This window comes from Moschus berezovskii, chromosome 3, assembly GCF_049115385.1.
Source record: "Moschus berezovskii isolate FMDL1 chromosome 3, NW_MosBer_1.0, whole genome shotgun sequence".
NCBI lineage: Eukaryota > Metazoa > Chordata > Mammalia > Artiodactyla > Moschidae > Moschus > Moschus berezovskii.
The window spans coordinates 40,055,472-40,073,079 of NC_142462.1; the positions used below are offsets into that span (position 1 = coordinate 40,055,472).

General features: G+C 39.0%; 1 protein-coding gene across 1 annotated transcript in view; it reads left to right on the forward strand.

The window, feature by feature from the left end:
* Positions 1–17,608, forward strand: part of ABCB1 (ATP binding cassette subfamily B member 1) — a 100,399-nt gene that overhangs the window by 40,700 nt on the left and 42,091 nt on the right. Inside the window, exons 8-16 of the mRNA XM_055420157.2 lie at positions 642–766; positions 10,284–10,455; positions 11,495–11,608; positions 12,034–12,144; positions 12,232–12,357; positions 12,464–12,667; positions 13,575–13,745; positions 15,753–15,914; positions 16,966–17,142. Coding sequence (XP_055276132.2) covers positions 642–766; positions 10,284–10,455; positions 11,495–11,608; positions 12,034–12,144; positions 12,232–12,357; positions 12,464–12,667; positions 13,575–13,745; positions 15,753–15,914; positions 16,966–17,142 — 1,362 coding nt within the window. The remainder of the gene's footprint in view (positions 1–641; positions 767–10,283; positions 10,456–11,494; positions 11,609–12,033; positions 12,145–12,231; positions 12,358–12,463; positions 12,668–13,574; positions 13,746–15,752; positions 15,915–16,965; positions 17,143–17,608) is intronic.

The window sequence follows — 17,608 nt, forward strand, 5'->3', positions numbered from 1 at the left end:
GGTACAGTTGAGAATCGGTGAAGGAGATCCTGTGTATATAAAGGACCCGGTACTGTTCCTTCCACAGAACAGATGTTCAGGGATCAAACAAAAAAATCAAAGAGCATCCATAAAAGAGACCTCCATGGTAGCCTAATGTATTGCTCAGAAACGCTAATAAAAGGAACTCTGCTTCCCTGCCCTTGGAAACCTTCTTGAGGTTCTGTCAATACACAGTGCTTGGTCCCCTGTGTTCTCCTGGCCTCCTACCTTGGTATTTCAGAACCAGAGTATAATTCGCAATTGCTATGTTGAGTACATCTATTTTTTTTATTTACTGCCCCATTTTCTGTATTTATTGATGTTTATAGTATACACTTCTTTCTAAGATGTAAAATGTCCCTCAAAGTTCCAGATTTATTTATTTGTATGAGAATCCATGGGGTATAGTGAGAAAGTTGAAATTTTACTTTATTATGTACCATCTCAGTCCAAAAAGAAATGGCTACAATATGTATACTAAAAAATAGGACTTCATAACCACAGATGAGTAAAAGATTTATATACAGTACAGTATACTATTTACAAGCAGCTTTTGTGTACAAAAGGTAAAATTAACTTGTTAAAAAATTTAAATTATCTGCAATTGCATTTTTAAACAGATACTGTCTTCATTTACTGATAAAGAACTTTTGGCATATGCAAAAGCTGGAGCAGTAGCTGAAGAGGTCTTAGCGGCTATTAGAACTGTGATTGCATTTGGAGGACAAAAGAAAGAACTTGAAAGGTTTGAGTCTCCTTTTTTAAGTTGGTAGAGATGTTAAATTCTGTCATCTTAAATGCCCTTCAGGTTGATGGTGATGATTATAAGGGTATTCTCTGATGTATATGTTTCCTTAAATAGCTTCTTGGGTATATTACAGCATAGTTAATATTCTGGAAAAGTTATGACTCTAATTGTTGTAATTCTTCTTAAATCTGCTAATTCAAAGTGTTTTCTAGAGTCTCCTAGGTGGGTAGTGAGATAAAATAGTTTCTTAAGGCTGAAACATAATACCTCCGATGATAATTTTTCTCCATCAAGTTAATTCTTGATTCTCTAAGAATGAGTATTTTGTGGTAGATGGATGGGGTCATTAAGTCAAAATAATGGTTACTTCTGGGGGAGGTGAGGGGTTGGTGATAAAAGTGGGGCACATGGTAGGGGCATCTTGATTCTGATTTTATTTCATGACCTCAGCTGTGCTTACATGAGTGCTCACTGTATATTCTTTAAACTGTACATACTGTGTTTGGAGTATACTTTTCTCATATGATATATTTCGTACCCATAAAGATATCCTCTGAGAGAATGTGTGATGGCTATGTGCCTATCATAGTTCAGAGGAAAGCAATATCTGTGCTCTATCTCATTTTTTGCTGAGGTTTTGGCTTTTGCCTTATGAGTCTGACTAGAAAATGGGAAGGCTTGCTTCATTCAGTTCAGTTCAGTCGTGTCCGACTCTTTGCGACCCCATGAATCACAGCTTGCAAATAACCAGTCAAATGAAGCCCCTCTTCTCTTGGAGCTTAAATTCTGGCAGGGCAGGGGACAGATACAAACAGCCACAGGTCAACAACATATCTAATGTGCCAGTTGGGGTAAAGATTGTTTGGGGAAGTTAAATCCTCCGTTAGAGTCATGGGGGGTACTGTTTCAAGAGTTTATTCAGCAAAGCACTTTTTGAATAAATGTCTGAGTAGACACAGAATGAAATTTTGAACTTGGCGTTCATTTCCAATTTTTCTCAGTGGAGAGGTGTATCAGAAAAAGAATCTGTTTACCAACATGGGTCGACAAATCTTATCTGATTCTGCCTAGTTATTGCGCCAAGGGAAAGCATCTGTCCGTAGAAATCAAAATTGCAAGCCTCACCTTCAGGTGCTGCTAGAGTTTGAATTTATATTACTCTGAGGACCAAGGAGCTCTGTCTTCCTAAAGCTGAGGGTTTCACATTAAAAATGCATTTGAATTAGTTTTAATGAGGTGGATGAAATTGGAGCCAATTATACAGAGTGAAGTAAGCCAGAAAGAAAAACATCAATACAGTATACTAACGCATATATATGGAATTTAGAAAGATGGTAACCTGAACCCTGTATACGAGACTGCAAAAGAGATATAGGCATATAGAACAGTCTTTGGGACTCTGTGGGAGAGGGTGAAGGTGGGATGATTGGGGAGAACGGCATTGTAGCATGTATATTATCATAAGTGACCAGTCCAGGTTCAACGCATGATACAGGATGCTTGGGGCTGGTGCACGGGGATGACATGGAGGGAGGATATGGGGAAGAGGGAGGTGGGAGGGGGGTTCAAGAAAGAGAACAAATGTACACCCGGGGCGGATTCATGTCAATGTATGGCAAAACCAACCAATATATTAATGTAACGTAATTTGCCTCCAATAAAATAAATTAAAAAAAATAAAAAGGCAAAAAAAAAAAAATGAATCCGAGTTCAGTGGTAGCACCAAGGTGTTCAGTAGAAGATATTTAAAAAAATTGCTGAAAATACGTGAACTAAGCAGCTAAATTAAGAAGTTAGAAAAAGAATAACAGAGAAAAGGAAGTATAAGAAGGATAAAGGATTAAGAGCAAAAACATTTTCATAGAAAATAAAGATAAGCAAAGGGTTGACAAAAAATCATAAACTAATTTTTATGAAAATATGGGTAAATAATGAAGTAGTATTTTGTAGGTTTAATCAGGAACAAAATGAAAGAGAACAAGGAAAAACATTGCTACAGATTTTTAAAATATTATTTTAAGAATTATAGTTTTATACCAGTAATTAAAAATTCCTGATGAGACAGATGATGTCCCAGAAAAATATAGGTTAAAATTCTCACTTAAGACAAAAACTTGAGTAGAACCATAATCATTAAAGGAATTGAATCCAGTTTAAAATCTCCGTCTTTTGCCTTTCATATACATACATGCATAAACACGCAAAAACCACCAGGTCCAGATAATTTTCCAGACAGATTTTACCAGAACTTCACGAAAGAGATAACCCCATCTTACAGAGATTGTTTGAGAGAATGAAAAAAAACATAAAGTTGTGAGTTCATTTTATGAGGCTAGTATAACCTTGATATCATAACAAGATAGCAGGTATATGAGAAAGGAAAATTATAAGACAGTTTCATCTAAAACATAGATGCAGAAAGTCTAGATAAATTATTTTCTAAATGAATCAATGTGAAAACTATCATCAGATTTAAAAAAATTTCTGAACCTAATGGCTTGATCCTATAAGTGCAAAGATGATTTAACTTAGAAAATCCATGAATATAATTAACCACACTAGTAGATTGGAAGAAAGACATTTTATTTTGATGGATGAGGTAAAAGTATTAATTACCAATGAATCATGACAAAAACTTTCTTAATTTAATAAAGAGTATGTACCAGATACCTACAGGAAATTTTATTAAATGGTAAAATGTTAATAGCATTCCTTTAAAATAATGAAACAAATATGTCTGCTAGCATCATTTCTATTTAGCGTTGTACTGGTACAAGATAATACAATTAAGGAAAAAATAAGAGTAAGAATAATAAAAATAAAAAAGAAAAGTTATTCAGTTGGTAAACAAAAAGCACATCTGTCATTCTATAGAGTACATGATTGTCTACTTAGTAACACCAGTGACAGTGTGATAAGATCTGCAGACCAACACTGTACGGGACGGCCTCTGGGTACCTGATGACAGTACAGGGGTGAAAACGGCATTCCTGTGAACAGCAGTGAACAGTTCAAGAACATGTAGTATTCCGTCAATTCTAGGATGCACACTTTTCTCTTGCAATTCATCATCTCCGAAATTGAGACAAATCCTACAATCAGAGCCATCTTACAACTGCTGTGGGTCTGGATTGAGAAGCTGACTTCTTGCGGGAAGAATTTGTGTTTGCTTCTGCCACCCACTGGGGCACTATAAACCTGAGCCCATGTACATTCTATCCTTTGTCGAGGAGTTCTTGAACCACGCTGGAGAACTCATATTTTTCAGACCTGTATAAGCATTGCCTTTTATGGTTCCAGTTCCCGGGGGACATGTTCCCCCCACCCTGCATCTGTTGTCAGGGTTGAGACCAGCAGGTTCTCCTGCTGTCACTTTCCATGGTGCACGTGCTTATTATATTGAGTCTGTAGCCGTTTGGGTCCCTGCTGTATATGCAGTGTTCTATTAAACTTCTTTATTAATGTTGCATAAAATAACACGATTATAAAACTTCTTAGATTAATGGCATCCAAAATTTGAAAAACATGATCATTTTAGGAGATATTATTTGCAATGAAAAACTATAATGATATATACCCAGGGTGTAAGGAGGGAAAGGTGTCAAGTCCAATATTCAGAACTTAGATAAATCTTATTTTAGTTAACTGAAAGTTTAAAGGAATTGAAACTATTTTTTAATGGAGTGATCTAAGTAATTAGATGGTGATTGCAGCCATGAAATTAAAAGACGCCTACTCCTTGGAAGGAAAGTTATGACCAACCTAGACAGCATATTAAAAAGCAGAGACATTACTTTGTCAACAAAGGTCTGTCTAGTCAAAGCCATGGTTTTTCCAGTGGTCATGTATGGATGTGAGAGTTGGACTGTGAAGAAAGCTGATTGCCGAAGAATTGATGCTTTTGAACTGTGGTGTTGGAGAAGACTCTTGAGAGTCCCTTGGACTGCAAGGAGATCCAGCCAGTCCATTCTAAAGGAGATCAGTCCTGGGTGTTCATTGGAAGGACTGATGTTGAAGCTGAAACTCCAGTACTTTGGCCACCTGATGGGAAGAGCTGACTCATGTAAAAAGACCCTGATGCTGGGAAAGATTGAGGGCAGGAGGAGAGGGGGATGACAGAGGATGATATGGTAGGATGGCATCACCGACTCAATAGACATGGGTTTGGGTAGACTCCGGGAGTTGGTGATGGACAGGGAGGCCTGGCGTGCTGTGGTTTATGGGTTCGCAAAGAGTTGGACATGACTGATTGGCTGAACTGAACTGAAGTAATTAGATACAGATTTTTTTGTTTTGTTTTTTAGAGAAGATAGTGATCAACTTTTTAACAAGCAAATGGGCTTACTCAGTTATATTCAAAGATTCATCTTATATGTAGAATTATTTCTTCAGAAGATGTTATTTACTGGACTCTGTTTTTGAAAGGTCCCCTAGAAAATTGGAAATTATTGGAAATTAGTTTTTCGTGAATATCAGGAGTAGACTCAAGACTACAATATGATGGCCTAAGGTTCTCTCCAGCTTGGCCATTTCTTGAACGTTCAGTTCATTTGGCAAGTTTGTCCAGCATCTACCTCATGCCAAGCATTGTGCTAGGCTCTGAGTTTTCACTTGTGTATTGGAAGTGAGTGAAAGTCACCTAGTCGTGTCCGACTCCTTGCGACCCCATGGACTATAGTCTGCCAGGCTCCTCTGTCCATGGAATTTTCCAGGCAAGAACACTGGAGTGGGTTACCATTTCCTTCTCCAATCTTTGAATAAAAAATAGAAAGAAAAATATCTTTGTTATTCAGTGCTCAGGCTGATTTATTTATACATTCTAGCATTATTCATATATTAAATGCTGCATTCTTACAGAGTTTTAATTCTGGTATTAAACTGATTCAGTTAAGCAGTGTTTTTTTTTTTAAGTTGATACAAATAAGTAACCAGGTTTTCAAAAATTATAATAAACTTTCAGAATCAAAGTAGACCTCACTGGATATTGTTTTTAACATCAAAAAGCTTAAAAATCAATTGTCTGTTAAAAAAATGAAAATTTAGAAATGTTTTCTCAAAATATGGATATGATTATGTTAAACCCTCTAGAATATGACAGAAATACTTTTCTGAATTTTATTCAATTTTAATTTTACTTATGCATTAGGTAATGTTTGGTATTCATATCAGAATTTCCTTTAAAAGCTATTTTATTAACTATTTCTTATAATGATTATTCAAAAAGTAAACGTAAAAAATTTTTAAACAGTTGAAAACTTAAGAAAAGGAAGTTTCAGGTCATAATCATATTCCTCTGTTTAAGTTTTCAGATAATTCCTAATGCTTCATCAGTTTGCATTTAGAACACTACACTTACCTTCCCTGTTGATGCGAACCTTGTGAAAGAATTAGCACATTTCCTCAGGCTGTGAGTTATAGGAAGTCTATATGTCTTTCGACATCTTGATATGCTACTTTATCTTTGCCTTTTTTGCCCTCATATGATCCCTGGTCAAAATAATAAGGTGGAAAAAAAGAGAAGGAAGGGAGGGAGGAGAGCAGGAAGGAAGAAAAAAGTCATCAGAGACATGAATTAAATCACGAATTGTTTAAATGTGTTTTGAAGGAGTCAAAGAATGTGCAGATGAGGGTGAGCAGGACAAGTTTACTTTAACCATGGTGGTCAAGGGAGGCATGCATGTTGGATATCTGAGGTTTCCTGGAGGCTGGTACTTGAGGGATGAGAAAAAGCCTGCTGTAGTAGGGTAGGGACACAAGAGTCTTCCAGGTTTCCCGAGATGGCAGAGACTTTGGTATATTCTAGAAGATATCCTAAGGCTTGTGTGACTGGAGCTCGGTTGAGTGAGAGGAGATTGAGGTGCAGAGGGGCTGTTGAGGGTGGTGGGGGCCAGAACATGGGGACTTGCATGTCCTGGTAAGGAGTCAGGATTTAACTCCAAGGGCACAGGAAGCAGTTGAGGGTTTTAAACAAGGGAATGACTGTCTACTTTATGTTTTAAAATCAAAATCGTTTCTCTGTCTGTAATCGGTCCGGTGAATGGATGAGAGCCGTCAAAAATTTGAACTGCTCAGAAGGCTGTTGAAGTGGTCCAGGAGAAGGATGATAAGTCCCTGGATTTGGGATTTAATTTGGAAGTAGAATTATTAAGGGGCTTCCCAGGTGACTCAGTGGTATAGAATCCGCCTACCAATTCAGGAAATGTGAGAGACACAGGTTTGATCCATGGATCAGGAAGATCCCCTGGAGAAGGAAATGGCAGCCCATTCCAGTATTCTTGCCTGGAGAATCCAGTGGACAGAGCAGCCTGGTGGACTACAGTCCATGGGATGGCAGAAGAGTCAGACAGGACTTAGTGACTAAACAATAGCAATAATAGAATTATTAAAGCTATTCTTAGACCAAATATAATTCTCCAGTTTTCCTTCTAGTTCTTAACCCTTCCCTTTGCTGCTTCCACATAGACTGGTAATTAAGGTCTTACTCTGATTTTCTCTTCAAATTAGCAGGTATAGTAGGATCTCTCAAATTCTCTCAGAATTTAAAGTGAATTTAATTCAGTAGTATATAATGGGGCTTCCCTGGTGGCCCAGACGGTAAAGAATTTGCTTGGAATGCAGTAGACCTGGGTTTGATCCCTGGGGTCGGGAAGATCCCCTGGAGAAGGGAGTAGCTATCCACACCAGTATTCTTTCCTGGAGAATCCCATGGACAGAGGAGCCTGGAGGGCTCCATGGGGTTGCAAGGAGTCGGACACAGCTGAGTAACTAACACGCACACACAGCAGAAGTTTTTCCTTGCTCTCATAGGTGGCTATTTGCATCATTGATAAATGTGTTCATATTACTTAAGAAGAATGCAGCTGCTAAGTGGCTTCAGTTGTGTCCGACTCTGCGACCCCATAGACGGCAGCCCACCAGACTCCCCTGTCCCTGGGATTCTCCAGGCAAGAACACTGGAGTGGGTTTCCATTTCCTTCTCCACTTAAGAAGAATAGTTTTTTCTAATTGTCAGTGTTTTGTTATTTAACTTTGACCCCTTTTAGGAAACCCTACTTTACCATTTTGATACTAGAGTTTTTAATGAATTGATGATTTTAATATCTGATTTTGTACATGTGACATTTTTGTTGACAAGCTAATCAAAAAGCCTATGCAAAAGGAGCAGTGTTTGCTTCTCCTCCTTCCTTACCCCCTTCTTTTTTTCATTTATCTTTTCTGGCATCTAAGTGATTTTCTTCCTTGTTGCTTCTTCCTGTGCAAAAGTTTCCTCTGGCTGCTTGGGACACAGCATATCACAGTGATTTCTACGTTAGTCTCGGTAAGCAAGAACTGAAATAAAGGCAAAACAAAGTGTGAGTTATAAGCGTTAAAGTTCCATAAATGTAATCATGTATAATTTATGCCCAGTGGTAGCTTTCATATCACAGCAGCTCATAAAGTGGGAGACATGTATATTCAACCATCGAAGCACATTTCTCAAATATAATTTTCTGGTCAAGGGTTATAGCTGGCTAGTTGGAGATTTACATTTTTTGGAGGGAGAAACTTTAATAATGTATTACCATTTTATCACTATAAAGTTCTGTTTAAATTTACTCTTTAGGAAGTACTCATGTAAATTTCACTGGGCCATGCCATGCTTTGATAACTGGTTATTGGTGAAGTAGTTTTTAAATGTCATGAGGGCATGAGAGAATACGTGCTCATATCTGAGCTGGGCTTGACCTCTGCTTGTATATTCTAACAAATGGAACAAATCCTTCAAAAAAATTAATATAATACTGTATAATGTTTATACCATCATGTGTTGATGGATCAAAGAACTCAAAATATACATCCTATTAGAAATAAACTCTTTCATTTCAGCAATTTTGAGCTCCTGTTTCTGCAACACAGTATTCCGACGTCCTGTAGGGAGTTGTATTAAGAGAATAAGGACAGATTTAAGGCTCAATTACATCTGTTCTCTCTCTGATAGTTTTACCATGATTCTGTATCTGTAAAGATCCTTCTTTTTCTTTAAATCTGACCCACATTCACTCTTCTCCATATCTGTCTTAAGTGGCACAGTCTACTATGCACCTGTCTCCTTTAATTTGAACATCAGAAATTTACCACTTCCCCAGGGTTTAAAAAGTGCTCAAATTATGTTAAGTGATTAGAATGAGAAGGGAGATGTCTATCAATGGTCTCCAACATTGCTTTGGTTTTTGTTTGCTTCCTTTGTTTTGCCTTCTTTTGTGTAATCCCCTGTATTTGCTGTAAGAATTATTCATGGGTGCTTCTCTGATGGCTTATATGGTAAAGATTCTGCCTGCAATACAGGGGACTTGAGTTTGATCCCTGGGTCAGGAAGATCCCCTGGAGGAGGGCATGGCAACCCACTCAGGTATTCTTGCCTGGGAAATCCCATGGACAGAGGAGCTTGGCAGGCTACAATCCTTAGGGTTGCAAAGAGTCGGACACAACTTAGCACAGAACACAGTTTATTTACATGTAACAAGTCTTAGATGGCAATTCAGAGCACTCAGATTGCTCCTATGCATGTGTTTTTCTCATTTGGTCCTTCCAGCAGGCCCAGAGGGAGGCAGGGCAGGGAGCAAACTGCCTTCATCCTTGATGTGCAGAGGTTTCAAGGACTTAATTGTATTGAGTACTTTCTTTTTTTTTAAATTCATTTTTATTGGAGTATAGTTGCTTTATAATATTGTGCTAGTTTCTGTCACACAGCAAAAAGAATCAGATACACACACACCCCTATATCCCCTCGTTTTTTAATTTCTTTCCCATCTGGGTCGCCACAGAGCACTGAGTAGAGTTCCCCGTGCTCATTAGTTACCTGTTTTATGCATAGTTTCAGTAGTTGTTTATGCGTCAGTCCAGACCTCGGAATTCATCCCACCCCATCTCTTCCCCCGCTTGGTGTCTATATGTTTGTTCTCTACGTCTGTGTCTTTATTTCTGTTTTTCAAATAAGATCGTCTATACTATTTTTCTAGATTCCGTATTTGTGTTAATATATGATATTTGTTTTCTTCTGTCATACCTAGACTCTGTATGACAGTCTCTAGGTCCACATCTCCACAAACATCTGTATTGAGTATTTTCTAGCATTATATCTTCATTTTATTAATACATTTAAAATGCATGCAGATTTTAAAGGGAAAACACAAGTGTTTTCATAGCTTGTGTTTTGTCTTATATATGAAACAGTGCAAGTGCTTTAAGTTTGCCAAGTATTTCTTCTTTTATTTCACTATTGCTAAGGCCAGAGAAGGTGCTTTTAAGGCCACAAATTACTTAATTTCCATAAGGCCTCAGTTTCCTTTTCTACATGAAGAGATTATAATAGTACTGACATCATAGGGTCAACCTGTGGACAAAAGGGAGAAAATACATGCGAAGTACCCATCAGAGGCCTTGGTGCGTCTTGAGTACTCAACAACCATCATGCTGTATTGACCCATTTTGTAAGATTTTACAGGCATGTGTGATAATTTGTTACTTCTCCCAGGTACAACAAAAATTTGGAAGAAGCCAAGAGAATTGGAATAAAGAAAGCTATCACGGCCAACATCTCTATGGGTGCTGCTTTTCTGTTGATCTATGCATCCTATGCCCTGGCATTCTGGTATGGAACCTCCTTGGTCCTCTCAAGAGAATATACCATTGGACAAGTGCTCACGGTAAGTGATGTTATAGTAAGAGATGAATCACCTTTAAAATGTCAATGAAATTTAGTGGTGTTGGTTTGACTATTAGAGAATATATTTTTGGAGAATTATTAAATAATGGCCAAGAAGAGTGAGTGAGAGCCTGGGATTTGATATCAGGCCGATCTGATTCAAATTCTGGCCGTGCCACTTACTGACTGTATGATTTGGTTCAGCCACCTAGACTTTTGAAGACTCTGTTACGTCTTCCTCAAAATGGAAATGACAGGAGTAAGATGCCATAACTTTTAATGTTGTTGTAAGGACTAATCGAGAAAGTGAATATAGAAACACTTAGCAAAATTTCTTGTCTGTAAGTTGTTGGATAATATAACTACTGTGTGATTTACAAAAAAATGAACAGTGACTTTAGTCCTCTTTAACACCTGTAGAGAAACATTGTCAAATGTACAATAAGAAACTGATTTTGGCAAAATGAAAAAAAAAAAAAATCTGTTCATCAGACCTCAGAAAGAATAGAGGTTGATAGAGGGGGAAAAAAAAGATTCCATCTGATGGAGAATGTGTGCTTTATCATTAACAAAATATTTTCCTACGTACCGTTCCACTTGATACAGCAACACTAAGATTGCTTGGTAAGGAAAACAGAATCTTGTCTCTTTTTGCAAATAAAAAAATTGAAGTCCAGACTGTTGGAGAATCACCTGAAGACTTATGGCCATTTAGTGGTTAATCCAGAGTTCACACCTCAGGTTTCTGACTCTCATAATAGGGTGTATCTCCACTATACCCTACTGATGCTCTAAAACAAAATTTTTGGCCTTTGAAGACATATGAAAATATTCCAGTGATACAGAATTTATTATTTCACAGATCCAGTAAGACTAATTCAGCATTCTCAACTGAAAAGTACTTCAATTTTAAACATAGTTTTAATAGTCAGCATTCATATGTTATCTTGCCATGTAAAAATTTAACTAGCGATGTTAAAAGTATGAGAAAAGCACACTAAATACTAAGTAACTCGATGCTTTTACTGCACATTCCTCAGGTCTTCTTTTCTGTATTAATTGGAGCCTTTAGTATTGGACAGGCATCTCCAAACATTGAGGCATTTGCAAATGCAAGAGGAGCAGCTTATGAAGTCTTCAAGATCATTGATAACGTAAGTCTGGGCTGGCCATTTATCTATCTGTCTGTTGCTGCTAAGTCTCTTCAGTCGTGTCCGACTCTGTGCGACCCCATAGACGGCAGCCCACCAGGCTCCCCCGTCCCTGGGATTCTCCAGGTAAGAACACTGGAGTGGGTTGCCATTTCCTTCTCCAATGCATGAAAGTGAAAAGTGAAAGTGAAGTTGCTCAGTCGTGTCCGACTCTTAGCCACCCCATGGACTGCAGCCTACCAGGTTCCTCCATCCATGGGATTTTTCAGGCAAGAGTACTGGAGTGGGGTGCCATTGCCTTCTCCCATCTATCTGTCTAAAACAGTCTGTTTCTTTATCACTTTTATTCAGCTCTCCACAAATGTAATTGAAAGTATTTATTGTAACCTAGTATTTGCTGTAACCTTCTGAAATTTTATTCTGTTTAGAAACCAAGCATCGACAGCTATTCAAACACTGGGCACAAACCCGACAATATTAAAGGAAATCTGGAATTCAGAAATGTTCACTTCCATTACCCATCTCGAAAGGAAGTTAAGGTACAATGAAATGATTACTCAACAATTCAAGAATGTACGCAGTCCTGAAATCTGTGGTTTAAGTTTATTTCTCGTTCATTCTCATAGATCTTAAAGGGCCTCAACTTGAAGGTAGGGAGCGGGCAGACGGTGGCCCTGGTTGGAAACAGCGGCTGTGGGAAGAGCACCACCGTCCAGCTGATGCAGAGGCTGTATGACCCCACGGAGGGCATGGTGAGATGACTCTTGTTCAACCAGATGCTGCAGCACTGACTTACCTTAGCAGATCGCACATCAGAAATCTGTGCTATGTGCATATCACAGCTCCTTTTTATTTTAGGTCAGTATCGATGAACAGGATATCAGGACCATCAACGTAAGGTATCTGCGGGAGATTATCGGGGTGGTGAGTCAGGAGCCTGTGCTGTTTGCCACCACGATAGCTGAGAACATTCGCTATGGCCGTGAAGATGTCACCATGGATGAGATTCAGAAAGCTGTGAAGGAAGCCAACGCCTATGACTTTATCATGAAACTGCCTAATGTAAGTCCTTCTCCATCTTTGTTGTGCTGGAGGGTCATGGCATGCTGGCCTGATGCATCAGAAGTCAGGAAAGGAATATAAACTGGAGGAACTTCCCAAGGTGGCAGATCCAGATGACTCCAGATTTTAAAGCTCTAGTAGCATCAACTAGTAGTAGATATACTTTTTAAAAATATTTACTTATTTTTTGAGTACTCTGGGTCTTCATTGCTGCCAGCCTAGTTTCTCTAGTTGCAGGGAGCAGGGGCTACTCTCTAGTCACGGGCGAGGGCTTCTCTTGTTGCAGAGCACGGACTCCAGGCACCCAGGTGCCAGTAGATGTGGCTCTGGGGCCCTGGAGCACAGGCTCAGCAGCTGTGGCACATGGTATTAGTTGCTCCTTGGCATGTGGGATCTTTCTCGACCAGGGTTCAAACAGGTGTCCCCTGAATTGCAGGGAAGATTCTTAACCACTGGACCATGAGGGAAGACCTGACCTATTTTTTTTTTAATTAGGGTTGGTTATTGCTAAGTTTGAGGCCTCCCAGGTGGTGCCAGTGGTAAAGAACTCACCTGCTAATGCAGGAGACATAAGAGACGATCCCTGGGTTGGAAAGATCCCTGGAGGAGGGCATGGCAAGCCACTCGGTATTCTTGCCTGGTGAATTCCATGGACAGAGGAGCCTGGTGGGCTTCAGTCCGTGTAGAATCGCGAAGTTCGACATGACTGAAGCGACTTCACACACAGACACACACACACAGACACACACACACAGATACAGACACACACACAGACACAAACACACACACACCCCACCCACGCTGACTGTGAGGTTTGGGTGGTTTATAGAATTACTTCCCATCTTAAAAATCTGAGCTGAGGCTGCTTATTCTGTTGTTTAATCCTCCTGTGTTTTCGGTGTTGTAGAAATTTGACACCCTGGTTGGAGAGAGAGGAGCCCAGCTAAGCGGTGGACAGAAGCAGAGAATCGCCATTGCCCGGGCCCTGGTTCGCAACCCCAAGATCCTCCTGCTGGACGAGGCCACTTCAGCGCTGGACACTGAGAGTGAAGCAGTGGTTCAGGCGGCTCTGGATAAGGTGGGTGAACCTCAGTTTAATCCTAACTGGTTTATAAGCATAAGAACATTCCATTGTTAATTCTTCTTAATATTATTTTTAAAGAAATCTCTTTTAAAGTAATTCTTTAAGCTATTAAAACCATCAGGCCTCTGTGGATCTGTATAGCTTCTATTTCTCTGGTATATTTTTAGGTTGAGATGAATAAACATTCATTGAAAGATACTTGCATTTTTTTTAAGTTAAATAATGAGAAATATAGACTCAGATGAAAGTTGGTCTTCTTGTGATCTTAAAAACTTAGCCTTAAGAGATCACCCTGATACTTAGATTTTATGAGTTTTTATTGTTGTCAATTCGAGGAAGGTTTACATCTAGTTCTCAAGAGGTCAGATGCCTATCAAAGACAATGGGAAATGAGAGACCTCTTATCTAGAGGAGAGTGCCAGAGAGTTGACGATGCTGGGGATGAAATGAAATGTCCTTGACCATCAACAGAGTTCGACCTTCCTGCAGTACCGGAGTCCGTGTGACTCCTTCACTGGCCAGACTTGAGTGTGTGTGCCAGGCCAGTCACTGTGTGCTCGGCCTCTGGCCTCTGATGATAACTAGGCTCGCTCTGTGAGGACACGGAACGCAGAAACCTTTTCACCCTTAAGTGCTGTGAGTTGAGGAGCTCCCAGCAGAATTGAAAGATGAACTCATTTCTGCTCCAGCTATCCCCCTCTTCTAAGAACAAAACAACTCTGTTTCTCTAAACATCCTGGCAGAGCGCGTAACAGATTGTTGAGAAAGGAAAGAGAGAAAAGGTCCCTAACAATTGTGTGGACCAAAATAGAAGGAGATGCGATTGAGTCTGCTTTTCCCTCTTCACTATGCTTGTCTGTGTTTTCCTTCTATTCTACCATGTTACTGTGTATTAAATTATTAATAAAAAATTTAGAAAGGTTGCATTTAAAAATACCTTTTCCTTTTAATGCACATTTTAGAGGGGGCATTCCACATCTCATCCTTTGAAAACATCCAGAGAATTGATCCATTGTCTTCTCTGCTTTCTAGTTGTTTCCACCTAATTTTTCTGATTTGCATATTTTTTCTTCCTAGACTTTTTCTCACTTCTCTTTTTCATACTGATCCTTATACCTCTTTTTGCTAGCTTATTCTGAGAATTTTATTGCTAGTTCCCAGAGAGAAATATTAATAAGAAAAATTATAAGCACTGGGAAAGTTACAAAGGTTAAAGAAATCTCAGACAAGTGCTGATTATCTGGCTTTGTTCCATGTGAAATTAAAAATGAGATTGGCTGTTTAAGACATTTACTTAAGTCCCTAGTTTTTTCCATAATGCTTCTCCCTAGAAATAAGCATCATTTATTAAGCACTTACTGTGTACATCACAGTGCTACCTGTGCATTATTGTATATCACAGCCACTCCAGAAAGTAGCATTGTACTATTACCCCATTTGATATGTGAAGAAGTTGAACCTCGCACAGGTTTAAAGACTTGCATAAGATCCTGGAATTCATGTAGAGCAGAACTAAGATTTGAGTTCAGATCAAAGTAATGCTGAAGTCTGGCCTTTGTTGCCTCACATTTATTGTTTGTCTTGGTCATCCAGATGTCTGTGAGAGAGCAGAGGGTGACTTCCAGGGGGACTGGTGCTGGCTGGCTTGCATGGGATAGCAGCGGGCCTGTACCTGCTCCAACTGACTGATTCCTGGGCTGTTGAGTGTTTTACCTCTGTATAAGCCCTTGATTATTACGTAAACTTAGGCTAGTAGAGATTGAGTAAAATCTTAGAGGCTTTCATAGTATTAATATGAGACTATCATATTTATGTTTATACTTATTAAAACATCATTTTAAACCATTAACAATACATTTACTGAAGCCAGAGACTGCCTCATATAGCTTACACAGGTTTGCAATGTCCAGGGCATTGGTGGTCAATAAATATACATTGAATTACTGAATTTTTTTCATATACTCGTTCGTGTATTCAAAACTGAGATTTTTTTCCCTTTAGGCCAGAGAAGGCCGGACCACCATTGTGATAGCGCATCGCCTGTCCACAGTTCGTAATGCTGATGTCATCGCTGGTCTTGATGATGGAGTCATTGTGGAGGAAGGCAATCATGATGAGCTCATGGGGAAGAGAGGCATTTACTTCAAACTTGTCACAATGCAGGTATAGTCTTAACTCTAGCAGTGTCCTCAGGTATCTCAGGCATGAGCTGATTTGCTGTATTTGGTGCTATAAATAAATGTTACTATTGATTATCTTGAGAAGAGGGAAGAAATTCTTGGGTGGGAAGCAGGGGGATTGAGGATCACACCAGGTTTTAGACATTTTTTTTTCCTTCTTGAAAGGAGAGAAATGAAGAAGGACAGAGAAAGGTAAAGTTAAAAAGGCTTAAAAGTGAGCTATCCACTCTAGTAGGGGCTTCGCAGGTGGCTCAGTGGTAAAGAGTCTGCCGCCTAGCAAGAGACGTGGGTTCAATCCCTAGGTCAGGAAGATCCCCTGGAGAAGGAAATGGCAACCCACTCTAGTATTCTTGCTGGGAAAATTCCATAGACAGAGGAGCCTGGCAGGTTACAGTCCATGGGGTTGCAAAAAGAGTAGGACACGACTGAGCGACTAACCAGCAGCCGCAGCAGTATCTACTCTAGCAGCTGCTAGCCACACATGGCTGTTGAGCACTTTAGTGGTGGTTAATCTGAATTGAAGTGTTTGTAAGTTGAAAATGCATACCAGAGTCCAAAGACTTAGTCCAAAGAAAAATGCAAGATATCTCAAAAAGTTTTTACACTGATTACATGTTAATCTAATATCTTAGATACATGAAAGGTTGGTTAAAATATATAATTAAAATTAACTTTACCTATCACTTTTTTTGACATGTCTACTGAAAACATTGTGTCTCTCAGTATGACTTGCACCATTATTTGTGTGATGTCACTGGTCCAAAGCAAATCTGATTGAGCCAAAAACACTCACACAAAGGAGGTGGCTAGATAAGATACTTGGAATGGATGTCATGTTGTTTCAGCATAGTTTGTGGGGATCCTTATTTAATGGTTTTACTTTTCAAATATAACCACACCAAAAAAATGGCTGTTCCACTTGATCCTTTCCCATGACTTAAATTACCACTTTCCTTGATATTTGCTGTTGAGCAATTAGAATTTGTTGGTTATCTCTGCCTAACCAACTTATGCATATTTCTTGTTTATTTTAGACAAAAGGAAATGAACTTGAATTAGAAAATACCCCTGGTGAATCCCTAAGTAAAATTGATGACTTGTACACGTCCTCCGAAGATTTAAGATCCAGTCTAATCAGAAGAAAATCAACTCGCAGGAGTATCCGTGGATCCCAAAGCCAGGACAGAAAGCTCAGTAAAGAAGAAACTTTGGTACAAAGAAGGCTTCAGACTAATGTCTTTAACAGTGGGCTAAGGCTGGGATAGGAGTGGGAGCAAGAAAGGGTTATCCAGAATTCCCTGTCCTATCCCTTAGCTTGGCCCACAGACCCAGATCTCAACATGTTAACTCTGAGGTGGAATTTATGACTGCTAATTTATAGGATAATTTTAGAATCAGAGTTTATAATGTAAAGAGATAATACCTTTTTGTTCTTTCATCCTGACAGTCATGCTGGTCACATTCCAGATGTCAGGTCAGACTTAAATATTTATGGAATCATCATGTATTTCTTTAAAAATGAAGGCACAATGTAACGGAATCTGTCAGCACTCTTTAAAAAAAGTTACAAAACCATCAATTGATAAGGAAGTAGAAATGAGATATATTTGTTTAAAAACTGTTGTGCATACAGAAGAACTGTCCATCAGTTAAATCCATTAAGATCAGTTATTTTCC